A 17,056-nucleotide genomic window follows, 5' to 3' on the forward strand; every position below is an offset into this window, starting at 1 on the left:
GGATTCAGAATGCAGCATGGGAAGGGCAGAACAACTGATGGTAAAGTGCTGCCCCTTACGTCTTGCTAAAGGCATGTGCAGGAGAAAAGAGCTGCCCCTGGGAAGGAAGGTGCTGCATGGGGGTCACCTCCCAATGCAGCATTGCAGCCCTACGCTGAAACTGAGACCAGGAGTCCAGAGCCCCGGGGCTGCTCCTGCAGGTGCTGGGAGCCGTTCAGGGGGCCGTGAGGACCCTCCGCTTCCTTCCCTTGCACCCTTTGGAGTGAGACCCTCGCTCGCTGTAGGGAAAATCTGTCCCTGGTGAGGAGCAGGCTCAGAGCCTGGATGTCAGGCATGGTGTCAGGGAAGGCTGCCAGCAAACCTGCCTGGTGCTGGGGGCTTCCCAGGGCCATGTGAGAGCTCGGGGTCCCTGTTTGGCTCGCTGCTGGCAGCCCCTCGCAGCATCCTGGAGAGAGCCTGCTTGCCCCCGCACCAGCTGGGTCACGCCATCGCAGCCCTGGGAGCTGCAGAGCAGTTGGCTCTCTGAATGCTTAGTTAAATTATACTTATTTTTAAAATTCTTGAATCTTCTTGGCAGGAAATAGAATTTCGCTAAAGAGATTTTCTAGTGGGTGAGCAAGGCTGGCAGTCTGAAGCAAGGATCCCTCCTGTCTTCCCAACAGACTCTTTAGGAGCTGACATCGGTGCAGTCTTTGATTAAAGTAAGAACTTGTCCTCCCCAGCCCCTGGCAGGAGCTCACACATATGGTCCCTCTCACAGCGGCTGACAGTCCCTGGCACGAGGCCACTGCATCCGTCTGTACCTGCCGGTTACTCCAGAGCAGACGGGGTCTGAGGATGCCTGCCTGCCTACCGGGCACGGGAACGGCGGGTCCTTTGCAATGACACCCCTGCTCCAGGCTCCTCCAAGCCTGGGTTTACAGGAGAGGGAGGCTGACTGCAGACCAGAGCAGTGTCCCCACCCCACAGCACCCTGTGAAGGGCCAGGGAAATGCTGCAGCGTTCATCAGCTCCCTCTCTTCTGCGTAGCTCTGCCTGTTTGAGCTGCTCCCCTGAAACCCCTTCCCAGCAGCAGAGCTGGGGCGAGTGAGCAGAGCAGCCCAGCTGCGATCAGGTGCTCAGAGGCACCTGAACATTCCGCTTTCTGGAAGTGATTCGGCGGTAAAGAGCGTGCTTGATGCTAGTTATCACTGGAGGAAGCTAGCTGGAGAACAGGTTTTTCTTGAAGTGATTTCAGAACAAAATACGTTAGAAATACCGTGTAAAAGTCTTTTCAGTTGTTCAAACCCAGCTTAGGAAGCAAAACTCTGCCCCAGCAGGAGTTGGGGGGGAAGTCATTAGCATTGTACGTAGCCCACTTAGCATCCCTGGGTCCCACGCTCCAAAATAATTCATCCCCAATAACATTTAATTCCTTTCATTTATTAATTAGATCTGAGCCATCCCACCAGACAAAATGTGTGCACACCATGCTGGGGAGGCACATTTTCAGGACAAAACCTGGAGAAGAAGAAATGACCTGGGGCAGGTTGGGGTCCAGGGCATGCACTTGGCCCGTGTTTCCAACGTGCTGCGCAGCACCTGCGACAGCTGAGGGCTGCTTTTCCCTGCAGTGAGGACCAGAGACTCCACAGCAACCCAGAACACTGCTGCAAAATAAGGCAAAATCAGCTCCTCCTGGGTTAAGAGTGTGGGCTGGGGTAAACCCAGGCATACTCTGACCCAGTGGGGGCTACTTGGCCCAGCCCCGCAGCAAGGACCGAGCTTTTCCAGGCACTGCTCAGGGCTCATGGACCTTTGGGGCAGGCAGGGAGGTACTCTACAGGGTTGGGCTTGTTTCTCCCGAGGAAATCTCCCTCCTTCCAGCAGAAGGTCAGAGGATGCCAAGTCCTGTGGGTGGCTTTGCATGCAGCTCGGGTGGCCCTTAGAGCTGGGTGCATCCCCGCAGGCACGGTTGTGATAACAGCAACAAATCCTTCTAGTCACAACATCATCGGGAGCGCTTGCAATTACGGGCTAAGGCTGTGGTGCGTGCTAAATATAGAGCCCTGGTCCTCACACTTAAGGAAACAAATGATCTGATGAGCATCTTTCTGCTGAAAGATGAGCTCATTTATTAAGCTAAATGGACGTGAAATGCAAATGTGAGGTTACTTTTCAGCTACTTCTAAATAATAATTAAAGCTTTTTGAGACTGCTCATCATATGCATTTGCCGTGTGACTCCCCATCCATTCCCTGGTGTGGATGAGGGAACCTGGGGAGGATCCCTGGTGCACAGGGTGGATGGTGAGCACTGAGCCCTACAAAAGTACCTAGTCTGGTTGCAGAGCTTGCCGGGCAGCCCAGCCCCGGCTGGGACCAATGAGCCCAGGCCATGGCCACACTCCGTGCTGTGGTGCCCCGAGATGCAGGTCTGCTCCCAGGGCTGATGCGGGTGGAGCTGGGGCCCCACTGCTACCCTTACCAGTGACTGATGGCACCCCTCCATCTTTCTCCTGTCTAACCCTCTACCACTTCTACCCTCCTGCCCAAATCCCCGGTTTCAGCAGGGAAGCAGATGTGGGTCAACTTGTGCATCACAGGAGCATCCAGCTTCAAAACGCAACTCAAGTGAGCGGCTCTAGCTGCCTGCACCCGCTGTCCCAGGGGAGAGAGGGGGGGTCAGTCAGTGGTCATGGGGTCCCTCGGCCTCATGCAGGGCACACACTGCTCCATCTCTGCTGAACAAGCAGCTCCTGTCTGCAACGAGCCCCCAGCGCTCAGAGCAGTGCAAAGGGAAGGCTGTGGAGGTGTGATGCTCTGTGGCTGTAAATACTGTGTGTGTTCCAGGGCTGGGATACGACCACCCACTTAGCACCCTGCTGGGTCCCCCACCTTCACCCCTGCTCATGGGTCTCTGCTCCCACCCAGGTGAAGAGCGTGAACCTGTCAGACGGAGAGGTGCTCTCCATCCGTGGGGTGGATGGCGATACCCTTGTGGTCCTGGCCAACCAGACCCTGCTGGTGGAGGGCCAGGTGATCCGCAGCCCCACCAATACCATCTCTGTCTACTTCCGCACCTTCCAGGATGAGGTGGTAGGGACCTTCCAGCTCCACTACCAGGGTAGGTGCCTCCTCAGCGTGGGTGCACAAGTGGGGGTGGGATGGGGTGTCAGTGCCGTGGGGCTCAGCCCCACCAGACTGCAGGGGTGGAAGGATGCTGGGCTCTGTCCCCACAGACCAGCTGGGCTCCTGTTTCACTGCGTGCCCATGCTCAGCCTGCCGGCAGGGCCGACTCGAGCAGCAGCCTGTGTTGTGCCCAGAGCAGAGGGTTCAATGTGTTCAATGTGCACTGATGTCCCAGACCCCATCGCTGGCTGTGCTCCTCACACCCGCCTTGCCCCCTTTCTGTCCCCTTGCAGCAGCTCTCCTGCACAGGCTCAGACTGCAAGTCTATTTTTTTCCTTGAAGAGCTATAAAAAATAAATGAGTTCAAGCAAATGATTTTTAAAATAGAAACTGGGTCTGGGCAAAAGCAGTAACAGGTGGAGTAGCAGCAGCATGGTGGCTTGTCGGTGCTCTGCAACTGGCACCCGGCAGCGAGGTCTGTCCCTGGCAGCATGGGCACATCCAGCACGTACGTCCTCAGTGCTCCCCCCGCTGACTGCGGGATGGCTCTGAGCAGACAAGCCCTAAATTCCAAAATGTGTGTGCTTGTTCCAGTGTTTATGCTGAGCTGCAACTTTCCACGGAGACCTGACTTTGGAGACGTCACTGTGATGGATTTGCACTCGGGTGGAATTGCTCATTTTCACTGTCACCTGGGCTATGAGCTGCAGGGTCCTAGGGTGCTCACGTGCATCAACGCATCGAGGCCGCATTGGAGCAGCCCAGAGCCAATCTGCTCAGGTACGCTCCTCATTAGCTAGCCTCAGTGCTAGGAAAAACTGGGGTCCCCAAAGAAAAAAATTAGAGTTTCTTTCTTTGTACCATGAGTTGAATGCAGTCCTGGGGGACAGTGAAAGCAATGCCCAGCTCCTGCACACAGTGCAACCTGAGGTACTGCAGGTTTTCATGTCAGTGGCAGCAGAATCTGTGTTCTAATTAGGCAGGTAAGGGAAAGGAAATAGTAGATTTTATGCGTATGTGTGAGTATATATGTGCTTGCATAAAACAGAGCAAAGCCAAGCCAGGCAAGAGCTTCATGCATTAAAATCTGCTGAGAAGAGCTGGGCAGGCATCAGCAGAGGGGTTCGAAGCCCTGGGTGCAGTACCTGCCTGTACCCTCTGCCTTGCCCTGCCTCCTTGCCCGCCACAGCAGGACTGTGCTCTGTTTTGACAGCGCCCTGTGGCGGGACGGTCCACAATGCCACCATCGGCCGCGTCCTCTCCCCCAGCTATACCGGGAACCAGTCGAGCAGCATGTACTGCGTGTGGGCCATCGGGGCTCCCCCGGGCCAGAAGCTGCACCTGCACTTCGAGAAGCTCCTGCTGACTGAGAAGGACAGGTGAGGCTCCAGGAGCCCTGGTGCTGGCCCAGGTGCTGCCCGCCAGCAGTGAGGTCTGCAGTGAGCCCTTTCCCTGCACCCCGGGGACTGCAAAGGGCTTTGCTCTGCCCAACGTGGGGAGCAGGGTGCTTTGCTGGGTGCTAAATATACCAAAGCTTGCAAGCTCCCAGCTGGTCGCAGCTCTCCCACCTTGCATGTCCTGCTCCCCCGTGGCCGAGCTGCAGGTGTTGCGGGAGGCAGCACCGACCCAAGCTTGGGTGCAGCATGGAGGAGACTGCCAGCCAGAGGATGGTGACAATGGTGGCAGAGAAGGGTGCTGGTTCAGATGTTGAGGCACTCAAGAGGCACCACAGGTCTGGGAGCAAAAAGAGCTGCAAGAGGCAGGCACAGAGCACCAGCCTGTGCTTCCCAAGGCCCTGCACTTTGTGCCAGGGGACCTTGCAGGTCTTCTGATCTCACTAGCGGTTGGAAAGATGCAGTGTGCTGTGTCACACCCCTCCTTTCCTCCCCCCAAATACCCAATGCCCAGCACAGCTCAGCATTATGGCACAAGAAACTGCAAATCCCATGCTATCAGCATCCGTAACGCAAAGCCCACGCTTATGGTGCTGATGCTTGTGTTTAAGCAGCATTAACATTCAGTCTGGTAACAGGCAGTAAAGCAGGTTTATGGCTTGTAGTAAAGTCAAAGAATAAAGCCCCTGTTTATGACACAGTAAAAGAGACTTATCTGGCTGGTGAATTTTTGTTTGCACAATTTCTTTAAAATGCCATATTCTGGGAGCACTGGAGAGCGGGTGCTGGTGAGGAGGGGGGCTGTGTCATGCTCTGGGGGTGTGTGGGGACACTTCTCCCATGTAATGTACTGTGTCCTCCCGTGCAGGATGGTGGTGTACAGCGGGGACACGAACCAGTCTGCCGTCCTCTACGACTCCCTGCGTGCCGACAGTGTGCCCTTCGAAGGGGTGATCAGTGACGGCTCCTCCATCAGGATTGACTTCCTCGCGGAGGAGCCTGCAGCTGCCACGTCTTTCAACATACGCTTTGAAGGTGATGTGCTCTCATTTTGGTACCCCTGAAAGCAGCAGACTGGCCTCAGCCAGTGATCCCGTGCCTCAGGATGTTTGGGCAATTAACAGGGATACAGCTGTAGGAAGGGTCTTGGCTGCCCCTGGCATGGGCAAACATGGTGCTCTGCTGTGCCACTGTCCCTGTGCTGCTGTATTAGTCCCGCAGGAGCCCCACGCCTCTGAGCAAGCTCAGTAACGCAGTAATCCCAGGGTGGATTGCTCAGCAAATACAGCAACTGGCAACACAGTGAGTGTTACTGATGGTGATACACAATGGAAGTGGGGTTTGGTTAAGCCTTCATGGCTCAGGACAGATAAACTGTTGTTAATCCTAATTGCCTGTAAAATACGCTGTGGAAGAGGCCATCCGTGCACGGCAGGGTTGGAGGGATGGGTTTCTAGCTGGGGCCAGCAGCAGAGCGCAGGGCTCATCTAACAAACCCCCAGAGGTGAGTGTGTGAGGAGCGGGGGAAGGCAGCGCGTCCCCCAGCCAGCTCCATGCCCCTATGGCTAACGGGGGGTTCTCTTCCAGCCTTCGAGCGTGGCCACTGCTACGAGCCCTACATCCAGAATGGGAACTTCACCACCTCCGACCCCACCTACAACCTGGGCACCACCGTGGAGTTCACGTGTGACCCTGGGCACTCCCTGGAGCAGGGCCCCGCTGTCATCGAGTGCGTCAACATGCGGGACCCATACTGGAATGACACGGAGCCGCTGTGCCGAGGTCAGTCCTTGCACCGTGGGGCAATGTTGGGTAGTGTGTGCCAACGACGGCTGAGCCCTGCCTGCCTCTTGCTCCCACAGCCATGTGTGGTGGGGAGCTGACTGCCGTGGCCGGGGTGATCCTGTCCCCAAACTGGCCGGAGCCCTATGCGGAGGGGGAGGACTGCATCTGGAGGATCCACGTTGGCGAGGAGAAGCGGCTCTTCCTGGACATCCAGCTGTGAGTAGCTCAGGACCCTGGTGCCTATCTCTGCCCTGCCAGTGCTCAGCCTGCTTTGGTGCAGTATCTCCACTCCCCTCACCCCAAGGACCCGCACTGTTTCCCTGTTCTCCCCCTCAGAGCTTTCCTAACCTCCTGTGATGCACTTGGCACCCAGGGGGAGGTCCAGGGCAGTACCCAGTGCTGCTCCCTGAGTTTAAAGCTCTGTTAAACCATCCATTGCAGTAGTTAATTGTTCCTGAGATGGCTTCTGAACTCCTCCAGAGCGAAACCACAGGCAGTTGGTGCCACAGCAGCATGCGGTCACGTGCAGCTCAGAGTGACACACAGTGCCATCACAAACTGGTTTGTACGGGGCTAGGAAAGTCTGGGACATCCATGAGATGGAAACCTCAGCTCGGTCTTTGGCTTGAATGTGATAGAGGCACTAAGGGAGGGTGAGGGGCAGAGGGAGGCTCTGCCCAGCCCTCTCTCCTGTGTCCTGCCTTCTTTCTCTTGTGGGACCAACATGTCTTCACAAAACACATCAGTTCCCCTCCTGACTGCCAGCCTGGTAATGCGCCTTTCGGTGACGTTGCTCGGAAAGCTGCAGGGAGCAGAGCAGAGCTACCAGCAAGCCCTGGCTGTGCTGTCCAGGCATGGGCAGGCACGGCAACACTCACTGCACATGCCGGGGGTCAGAGGGATATAGGATTCAATGCCAGGCTGGGAGCCCTTGGCATAATAATGCCGCTGATGCAAAGGGAATCTCCTTTGATGCTATTTTTGATTTTCAAGAGGGCACGTTTCAAGTAGGGGCTTAGAGTCATCAAGATTTTAAAGCTTCCTGTAAAATCACAAGTCAGAGCTCCCAGTGCACCTCTCCCAGCTTTGTGGGTGCTTGGGCTGAGCAGAACTGGAGGCCAAGTGATTTGAAGTCATCAGACATAAATGTCACTGAGGAAATCATGTTTGACAGAAAGCAGAGATTTACTACAAATGTCAGCTTGCCATGGGGATTAGCTGGGCGCCTTCCAAGAACATTCTTAATAAAACATTTGGGGATCAGCTCAGGCATCTCCAAACAAGGCTGAATTAGTCAGCCAACATGAAGGGCAGGGGTCCTGCAGTGACCAAGCGTGGCCTGGGCTCACAGGTATCGTGCATGCACGGCCGGCTGGATCCTGCCTGTGTGCAGGAGCCCAGGCTTCGCTGGGAAAGTTACTTCAGCCTGAAAGCTGATGGAGTGTCCTCCTGTGGGGCCAGCAGCATCTCAGTGCTCTCCCCCTGCCCCTCTTCCCCAGGGGAAGGGGAGGACGTGGTGTCTCTGCCCCAGCCCCTCCTATGCTGCCAGGTAGCAGAGCGCTGGGTGCTGGCTGTGCTCCCCAGCACCGCTGAGCCTCACCAGCACCCAGGATGGGGCAGGATGAGCAAGGGGAAGGCGAAGTCTGTGCCCACTTTGGGGGTGATGTGATCATTTCACCCACACCACCAGCACTGAACAGGCAGCCCGTGGTGGGGCTGCAGGGACTGCAGTGGCAGGCAAAACAGCCTGGCAGCAGGGCTGGCTGCCGGGGCGGGGGGCGGCGGGGCAAGGTTTGCTCCGGGATGTGCATCCATCACCTGCCCTTCGCCTGGGAGCGAGGAGAGAGCCCCTGGTCCCCTCCTGCCCGAGGGGCAGCCGCATCCCTGCTGCAAAGGGCGCGGAGGGGGCTGCTGCGGGTGCTGGCCCTGGCTCTGCAGCAGGGTTGGCTGCCTGCCCGGCCTGCGTCCCCTGCCCCGCCTGCCCCCCCTGCGCCCCCTGCCCCCCTGCCCCCCCTGCCCGGCATCCCGCCGCCGGCCCCGCCCCGAGTGCCCCGCCCCGCCCCGCCCCGCCCGCGCCGCCGCGCGCCAACCGCGGTCCGGCACCGCTCTCTGCTGGCCGGGCCCGGGCGGGGAGCGGGGAGCGCCCGGCGCGGGGGCAGAGCTGAGCAAGGCGGGGGCGCCGCGGGGGGACGGCACTTTGCACGCCGTGGGCAGGGTCCGGTGTGGCGGGTACCGGTCCGTCACGGCGCTTTGGGCCGCCCCCGCCCGAGCAGCCGCCGCACTCGGCACGGGGAGGGGGCCGGGGTGAGCTCTGGCGGGGGGGGCTGCCGGCAAAGCAGCGCTGCTGGCCTGCTGGGGCCGGGCCACAGCACAGCGCTTGCCCAGCCTGCCTGGGGATGGGACAGGGGTGGGATGGGATGGAATGGCACAGGGATGGGGATGCAGATGCCGATGGGACTGGGACAGTGATGGGGATGGGGATGGAAAAGGAATCACCATCCCTGGAAGTATTTAAAAACCATGTAGATGTGGTGCTTAGGGACATGGTTTAGTGGCAGACTTGGCAGTCCGGGGTTAACAGCTGGACTTGATGATCTCAAAGCTCTTTTCCAACCTAAATGATTCTGTGATGGGGATAGGGGTGGGGACAGGCCACAATGCAGGTTCGTTGCACTGCAGTGCTGGAGCAGGCAGTCACCTCACTGCCCCTTCAGCCCAACACCATCGTGTCCTACCTGGGCTCCCTGCCCAAGCTGCTCTCTAACCAAGCTCTCCTTTCCAGCCTGAACCTCACCAACAGTGACATCCTCACCATTTACGATGGGGATGAGCTCACTGCTCACATCCTGGGGCAGTATGTCGGCAGCAGCGGCCCCCAAAAGCTGTATTCCTCCAGCCCCGATCTCACCATCCAGTTCCACTCAGACCCTGCTGGGCTCATCTTTGGGAAGGGGCAAGGATTCATCATGAACTACATAGGTAGGAAAAGCAGGGTGCTGGGTGTGTCCCCTGCTCTGCCGCTGCAGTGCAGGTGGCAACTGTGACATGCAGCTGGACCACGCTGTCCAGGTGCCAGGTTTGGAAGCAGGAAGAATTGCTGTGACACCAACACTTCTTTCCACGTCCCACCAAGCTCCTGCAGAACCCCCCAGCCTCACTGCAGGTCTCTGAGTCAGACAGCTCTGGGGTGTCCCTGTGTGTCTCCCCTCTTCCAGGCTGGCAAGAAGACAGTGGCATTTTTGGTCCCTGTTGGCCCTGGTTTGGCCCCGTGCAGAGAAGAACAGGGAAAGAAATTGCTGGAACTGGGGATGCAGGATCCACTCGCACTCTCTGTCAGGCAAGAAGCTGATGGTACTGAGGCACTGCAGCAAGGTTTCCTCCTAAAGGAGGTTACTGAAGGCAGTCCCCAGGTGGGCTCCTGAGATGGATGTTCCCAGATCACAGCTCCTTGCTCCAGAGAGGCTTAGACTACATCTGGAGATGCCTGTTTGCATCGTCCTTTGGTGCAGCCATGTCTGCCAGACTGGGGTGGCTGGTGCCCAAGGAAGGGACAAGGACTGGGAAGGGCACTTCTTCCCCACGGCTGCCCGCAGTCTTGCTGCCTGCCTCTCCCTGCACCTGTCTTCCCCTGGCAGACTTCTTCCAAGTGTGTTTTCTTCCCACTGCTGACAGCTCTGGTTATGACAAACCAGATCTGCAATGCAGATCACCTGCGAGGCTGCAGGTCCCCTCCTCGGTGCACTGCAGCACATGCGGCCGAGCTCAGCTGTGGACACGGGGCTGGGGAAAGCAGGGCAGAAACCCCTCACCGGAGCAAACCAGCCGTGCCGTGACCATGGCATCTGCACCATTCCTCTCCTGCTCCTGCAGCCAGAGCTGAGCTTGGTGTTCCCAGGCTGCTCTTTGTGTCCTGACCCCAGCACAGACACTGCTCTTTTTCCATCAGCACAGTCCTTCGCCCACTTGTAGGGTCAGGGCTGGGGAGGCTTTAAAGAGCCCGTTACCCACGTGGTGCCCCTTGCCTCTGCCCAGGGGATGCCACCCGTGGACTGGGCTGCCGGCTGTGGCTGTGCCATTTGTGGTGCGTGGGGCTGGAGGGCTCTCAGGGAGGGACAGGCACTTGGGGAAGTGCTGTGGGTCCACACGCAGTGGGTCCAAGGAAGGCTGTGCCGTGGGGTCCCACTTGTTGGGTGACAGCCAGCATCTCTCTTGGCTGCAGAGGTGTCCCGCAATGACTCCTGCTCTGACCTGCCCGAGATCCAGAATGGCTGGAAGACCACATCGCACACGGAGCTGGTGAGAGGGGCCAAGATCACCTACCAGTGCGACCCGGGCTATGACATCGTGGGAAGCGACACCCTCACCTGCCAGTGGGACCTCAGCTGGAGCAGTGACCCCCCCTTCTGTGAAAAGAGTAAGTGCTCTGGGCAACGCGCTGCTGTCCCCATCACATCACATCACATCACATCACATCACATCACACACCACTTTGTACGGCTGCTGGTCCCCGCTGCCATGCCAGGACTCCCCTCTCAGACAACCTGTTTTCCCCAGTTATGTACTGCACAGACCCAGGGGAGGTGGAGCACTCGACCCGCCTCATCTCCGACCCGGTGCTGCTGGTGGGAACCACCATCCAGTACACGTGCAACCCAGGCTTCGTGCTGGAGGGCAGCTCATTGCTGACCTGCTACAGCCGCGAGACGGGGACACCCATCTGGACCTCGCGGCTCCCACACTGCGTCTGTAAGTTTGGGCCATTTCCCACAGCTCGGCTCTTCTGCCTGGGGGTCCTGGGAAGCCCTGCCCTGCAGCTGGGACCTTCCCCAGCCCCATGGGGTGGAGCAGAGCTTTGAGCTACCTGAAAGCGGGATGGGGTGAGATCTTGGGTGCTTCCCTGCTGCCACCCAGGCTCCTTCTCTCCCTTGGCAGCCCTGGGGCTCACTCTGAGATGTGTTCCCTTGCAGCTGAGGAGTCACTGGCCTGTGATAATCCAGGATTGCCAGAAAACGGCTACCAAATACTTTATAAGCGCCTTTACTTGCCAGGAGAGTCCTTGACCTTCATGTGCTATGAGGGCTTTGAACTCATGGGGGAGGTTACCATCAAATGCATCCTGGGCCAGCCGTCCCACTGGAGCGGACCCCTGCCCATCTGCAAAGGTAACAGCAGTGGTCGCTGGGGAGGTGCGGGGACCGGCAACTCCTCTGACCCCAACCTGGGACAGCCGAGCGACCTCCGTCTGGCTGCAGACCCCCAGCGGTTCTCTAGCTGGGAGCTAAGGTCATCTGAGACCTGAGTGCTTTTCTGGATTTGTGCTGAGCAAGCTCTGCTGCCCCGGGGAGGGGGAGCAAACCCTCCGGCCCCGTGCCGTGCCGTGGTGCAGGGCAAGCCTTGCTACTTGCTTGCTTTCTTTGCTGCTTCCCATAGCGGCTTGCTCAGACTCAGCAGGGATGCTGTCCTTGGGCACCCACTGAGATGGGAGAGCTCAGCCCTAGGAAACCCTCTAGGTGCTGGTCTGAGTAAGGTCTGGGGTTAGTGTGCTTTCTGGACGCTGGAGAACCCTCCATTGTGCCTAAGCTGCAGGGATAAATTGTTCTTAATTACTACTTTGAGAATAAGTGGAGACCTTGTCTCTTGGGCAGCAGGGCTCTCTGGAGGGTACCACCACCCCAGGCAGAGCCGTCCTGCAGGTGTCTCGCTTGCTCAACCCCCTCAGCCCCATGCACCTGCTTACAGAGACTGAGAGCTTATTAAAAACTGAAAGTTTGCAGCGTGGCTTGGAACCAAATGGGGCAGGGAAAGCCTGGGCCTGGGCTCCCCATGCGGCCAACACCTGCCAGCCAGTCAAACCCAGTTACATAGCAGTAACTCTCCGTTTCTCTTCCAGTGAATCAGGACAGCTTTGAACATGCTCTGGAAGGTGAGTGACTTGCATTTGCTGGATGAGCCCTGTGCAGGGCCCTCAGCCAGAGCCTGTGTGGAGCCCAAGGGGAGGGTGGGGAGAAGCAGAGGCAGAGAGGGGATCACAAGGTGCTTGCAAATGCCAACATAATAGATCTTGTCCTTTTAGTAGCAGAAGCTGCTGCAGAGACATCGCTCGAGGGGGGAAATATGGCCTTAGCCATATTCATCCCGGTGCTGATCATCTCCTTGCTGCTGGGAGGAGCGTACATCTATCTCACAAGGTGGGGTGCAGAGTCAGGCTGGGGGGCTGGTGGCAGAGCCCCCTGGGGATGTGGCCAAGGCTGGCTCAGCATCACTATGCCCTTGCCAGCCGCACACCCTGGGCACGGTCCCAGGGAGCCAGGCATTGAGCTCCCACTCCGGGGTCCCTGGAGTGCTGGTGGGGAGCTGGCATGGGGGGGATGTGGAAGGACGGGGGTGGTTGTACTTTGTTCTGGGGTTGTGCTGTGCAGCCCAGGGACTCTTGCGTCTCCCTCACAGGTGTCGGTACTACTCCAGCCTCCGCCTGCCCCTCATGTACTCCCACCCCTACAGCCAGATCACAGTAGAAACAGAGTTCGACAACCCGATTTATGAGACAGGGGTGAGTCCTGCTGTGCCCGTTCCTCTCTGGGGACCGTCGTGCTGAGGAAGTGCGGGTTTTGCCAGGTGTGCAGCAGTAGGATGAGTCCAGCCATCCTGGTGCTGAGTAACGGGGCAGGAGGCTCCATCCCCGTCGGTTGCTCCCGAGGGGCCCGCTGGGCTCCAGCAGACAGGAGGAGGCAAAGGGGGCTGCGGGGTCCTGGTAGGCACTGCTTCCCTGCGAGCAAAATGACACCCAGGGCTTCTCTTGCCGCCTGGGAATGGGAAGATTATCCTGAAATGCAGCTGCTGCCCTCAACTGGCTTTTTCTTCTTTTCAGGAAACAAGAGAATATGAAGTTTCGATATAAGGACATCGGTAAGAGAGTCTCCGGCTGCGAACTTAATGTGCTCTCATAGAACTTCCTCAGTAACTAATCCAGAGACCACGTGGAGTTTGGTTGGACCCCTGGACCTGCTGTTGTCTTTCCTTTTGCCTCTTTATTGAAGATTTTACTGTTTTCTTCACTGTATTTATTCTATTTAAACTGCGATAGGTGTGCTGCAGAGCCCTGGGCACAGGCAGCAGTGGGAGCCGGGGCAGAGCCAGGTCCCGGCGAGGCCAGGGCAGTGTGGGGGCACATGGTGTCCCCCCCGGCACAGCGGCACGGCAGCACGTCCCCTGGCACTGTCCACACACGTGCAGGGTTTTTTTTGCGGTTCTGATGTTGTTAAAAATTAAAAATGTCTCCATTGCAAGAGCCTGCAGTTGATTGCTGGGAGCTGAGGTAGGCGCAGCGTTTGCCACAGGGTCCTGCTGGCACTGCCAGCCCTGCCAGTCCTGCAGCTCCCGGCTCCCCGAGCCCCCAGTGGGACCTGCAAGGCGGGGGCTCGGGGGCCTCTGTGCCACCAGTGCAGGGACCATCCTCACTGTGGGGAAGTGGAGCGTGGCTCAGGAAAGCCGCCCGCCAGTGCGGAGCCCTGCTTGCTGTGCCGGGGAGCAGGGGACAGCCTGGCACACACGAGGTACACGCCACTTTCTTTTCCCATTTTGCTTTGGATGCTGGAGAGGCAGTGACCCAGGACCCACAGCTCTACGGAGAAGCACTAACCAGTGCCCCCCAGCAGCCCAGCCCAGCAGGGCACTGCCGGGGAGCCATGCGCAGCCTCCCTGCAGCAAAGGGGAGCTCCGCAGCCAGTGCCTCTTTGCTCACAACAGTTGTTCCTCAAACACTTGCCATGACCCATGCCAGGAACCCCCCGATCCCACTAAAGGCTGGAGGTCACCCCTTGCCCCCAGGTAGCATCTCAGGGTAAGCAGGATGGACTGGGCTCCTTGCTACCACTCCCGCCAGCTGCGGAGCTCCCCTTTGCTGCAGGAGGGTCCGCTGCCTACCCCAGTGTGTGGGCAGCCACACCAGCAATGGTGCCAGGCAGAGATGGAGGCAGCACAGCCCACTTGGTGCTTCCCACCCAGACCCCCGTGGGTTTGCAGCTCCCACCCGAACCCCCTGGGCTGGCACCTTGCTGGGCCTCGCAGCTGGGCAGGAGATGAGGAGGGGCAGGGGAAGAAGGTAGAGGTTTTTTGGGGTAGAAATAACAGGCAGGCAGCATGGCCAGGCTCTGGCACGGGAGACCAGCCTGCAGGGAGCAGAACAGGCAGAAGTCAGCTCATCAAAGCTGGGCCCATCACAGGCAAGTCCCAGTTCAAGCCTCAGCATCCCCTGCACTCCTTTGCTGCCTTCACCCCTGCCAGAGCCAGACACTGGTGGGGCTGCCCCCCATCTGCAGGGACACAGACCCCAAAGGGCCATCTCCTCCCCAGGCCCCCCATGCTGCCAGCCCCCCAGGCAGCGAAGCCACCAATGTGTCCTTGGCTGCTGATGTCCTTCTTTTGTCCTTGTAGAACAGCAATTGTAACCATGGGAGGCTGGTTTAGTTTTGGGACGGTTAGTGCATCTCTGCAGTGTACAGCTGAGACTTAGTTTTTTTCCTTTAAAAACAATGAATGTGTGTTTGTAATTTGTAAAGGTTAAAAAAAAAAAGAAAAGAAAAAAAAAGAAAAAAATGTGCCAAAAATGTACTAAGCATTTCATTTCCCTTCATACATGTCTGTTTTTATAAGAACAATGTGAAAATTGCTGGGATTAAATATTTTTGAACATGATGAAGTACTTCCGTGGGAAGCTCTAGCTTTCAATATAACCTCAATACAAATTGTTCTGTATTTTTAAATGTCTGAGATAAGTTTGCAGAGACCTGGACAGCAGGCAGGCCCTGCTGCACAGGTGCAGGGGGCTACAGAGGGGCAGGAGAGGCCGAGTGCCGCACACCTTGCTGCAGGATGGCGGCCACATGCCTCTGGCTTGGCTCTGTGTGGTTTCCAGGGGCCAGATCCTGAGCTAGCCAAGCCCTGCGGGAACATGGGGTGAGTTGGTACGACCCTGGGGGCGTTTCATCTCCTCAGGACACCCCACGGGAGCTAGCACTGGCTCCCCCCACACCCAGCCTCATCCCTTTCCTGAGCGTTGCCCGTGCTGCAGCCACAGCGATGCCTCATGAGGCGGGTGGAGGGTCCTGCCCTGAGGTGTGGGGACCACACTGGAGACCCATGGACAGAGGATGTGCAGAAGGTTTGGGGTGGAGACCCATGGCCGTGTCACAGAGGATGTGCAGAACGAGGGAGCCCTGTCAGCAAAGCCCCTCAGGGCAGGAGGCCTTTGGGGACCCATCCTGCCTGTGCCCTGCTCACCCTGCAGCACAGGCTGTCACCTAGCAGCTCCACGGCACGTGTGCCAGCTGGGGCAGGGGAGCTCCCCAAAAGCACAGGGAGAACATGGGTGGGGGGCTTCCTCGCCTGCCCCTGTACAGCTCTGCACCGGCTGCATCCTGCACTGCTGCAGTGTGGAGCAGGCAGGCACAGCTCCAGAAAGATCTCAGGGCTGGGTGGGAAAAATGGGGAGCCTCTCTGGGCTGAGCTGCTCCAGTGGGGGCTCATCTCTGCCCCCCACCTGCAGGAGGTTTCTCCCCCAAGCAGCCCTCTGAAAGCCAGCCAGGCCCTGCCGCATCCCTGGAGAGCCGAAAACATAAAAAGCATCAGGTGTGCACAGGGCAGGGTCCTGCCTGGGGGAACCCCAGCTGCCTGCGGGATGGCCCCAAGCATGGCCCCGCTCCAGGAGCATGGTGATGGGATGGTTGCTGTCACTGCCTTGCTAAGGAGCAGGGCCACTGGGAAATCCCAGGATAAATACCTTTTCCTGACACCTGCAGAGTCCCAGGTTTCCCTGGCAGTGGCGATGGCCAGCAGGGAGGGACAGGGATGCACAGTTCACCCAGCACCCTGGGAAATGCCCAGGGAAACCTGGGGCTGCCCGTCCATCCCTGCCCCTCCCCACATGAAACAATAAAATAATCCTGCACTCTCCAAATGTGCTTTTTAAAAAGGTTATGATGTGACATAAGACAATAGCTTCGTCTAGCAGCTGTCAGGCTAATGCACAGGGGGGCGAAGGAGCCAAGGCTCTGATGCAGAGCATTCCCGAGGGAGGAAGCTTGGGTTATTTTTGGACAGAGATTGCAAGAGAATTAAAATGAAGAGGGAAAAAAAAAAAAAATCTTGATGCTGCTGTTCCTCCTCCGTGACGTAAAGCAGGAACCAATCTCTGGCCTCGAGCTTTGTGCTGCAGATTAAGCTTTGTCTGGGCACAGCAGCCACAGCCATTACCCACCTCTCCCCTGTGGCAGGCGCGAGTGGATGACACAGTGTGCTTGTCCCCTGGCAGTCACGTAGCCAAGGGACCCCCACGTCCACCCACCTGAGCTCAAGGGCAGAGCAGCAGGGACCCCTCGCCTCCTTCCCGTCCCTGCCCAGCCCCAGCGCAGGGGCTTGCAGTCCTCAGCCGGATTTCACACAGCCATTCCTTGGTTGCGTTCCTGCGCCATGGCCCATCGCGGGGTTATTTCTCAGCAGGAGCCAAAGCAGTCGGCGAAGCATGCTAAGGACAGAGAGCTGGGGCACCAGTGGGGCCCCAGCCCCCCTGCTCTGCTAAGGGCAGACCGGTCATGGGGTGCCCGTGGTCACTGGTGTCAGCGGTGACAGAGCCCTGGGGCTGGCGCTGGCACCCTTCAGTGCAGAGGGAAAACAGCAGTAGGGTGGAATATGATCAAAGAGGAAAGAGCAGGGGGCTCGGGGCTGGGCTGGCAGAGGGGGCTGGCAGCACAGCAATGCCCAGAGGTGGAA

At 58.1% G+C, this 17,056-nt stretch overlaps 1 protein-coding gene across 3 annotated transcripts in view; it reads left to right on the forward strand.

The window, feature by feature from the left end:
- Positions 1–14,904, forward strand: part of SEZ6L (seizure related 6 homolog like) — a 50,847-nt gene extending 35,943 nt beyond the window's left edge. For 2 of the 3 annotated variants that reach the window (XM_056326744.1, XM_056326743.1), the window contains 14 exons: positions 2,913–3,105; positions 3,705–3,890; positions 4,324–4,489; positions 5,373–5,539; positions 6,092–6,286; positions 6,367–6,505; positions 9,072–9,268; positions 10,509–10,703; positions 10,844–11,035; positions 11,257–11,451; positions 12,180–12,212; positions 12,363–12,477; positions 12,737–12,839; positions 13,158–14,904. In XM_056326744.1, the coding sequence (XP_056182719.1) occupies positions 2,913–3,105; positions 3,705–3,890; positions 4,324–4,489; positions 5,373–5,539; positions 6,092–6,286; positions 6,367–6,505; positions 9,072–9,268; positions 10,509–10,703; positions 10,844–11,035; positions 11,257–11,451; positions 12,180–12,212; positions 12,363–12,477; positions 12,737–12,839; positions 13,158–13,187 (2,106 nt within the window). In that variant the 3' untranslated portion in view covers positions 13,188–14,904. The remainder of the gene's footprint in view (positions 1–2,912; positions 3,106–3,704; positions 3,891–4,323; positions 4,490–5,372; positions 5,540–6,091; positions 6,287–6,366; positions 6,506–9,071; positions 9,269–10,508; positions 10,704–10,843; positions 11,036–11,256; positions 11,452–12,179; positions 12,213–12,362; positions 12,478–12,736; positions 12,840–13,157) is intronic. The other variant, XM_056326745.1, reaches the window with a different exon arrangement.
- The last annotated feature ends 2,152 nt before the right edge of the window (positions 14,905–17,056 follow it).

The sequence above is a fragment of the Falco biarmicus genome, chromosome 1 (assembly GCF_023638135.1).
Source record: "Falco biarmicus isolate bFalBia1 chromosome 1, bFalBia1.pri, whole genome shotgun sequence".
In the NCBI taxonomy this organism is placed as follows: Eukaryota; Metazoa; Chordata; class Aves; order Falconiformes; family Falconidae; genus Falco; species Falco biarmicus.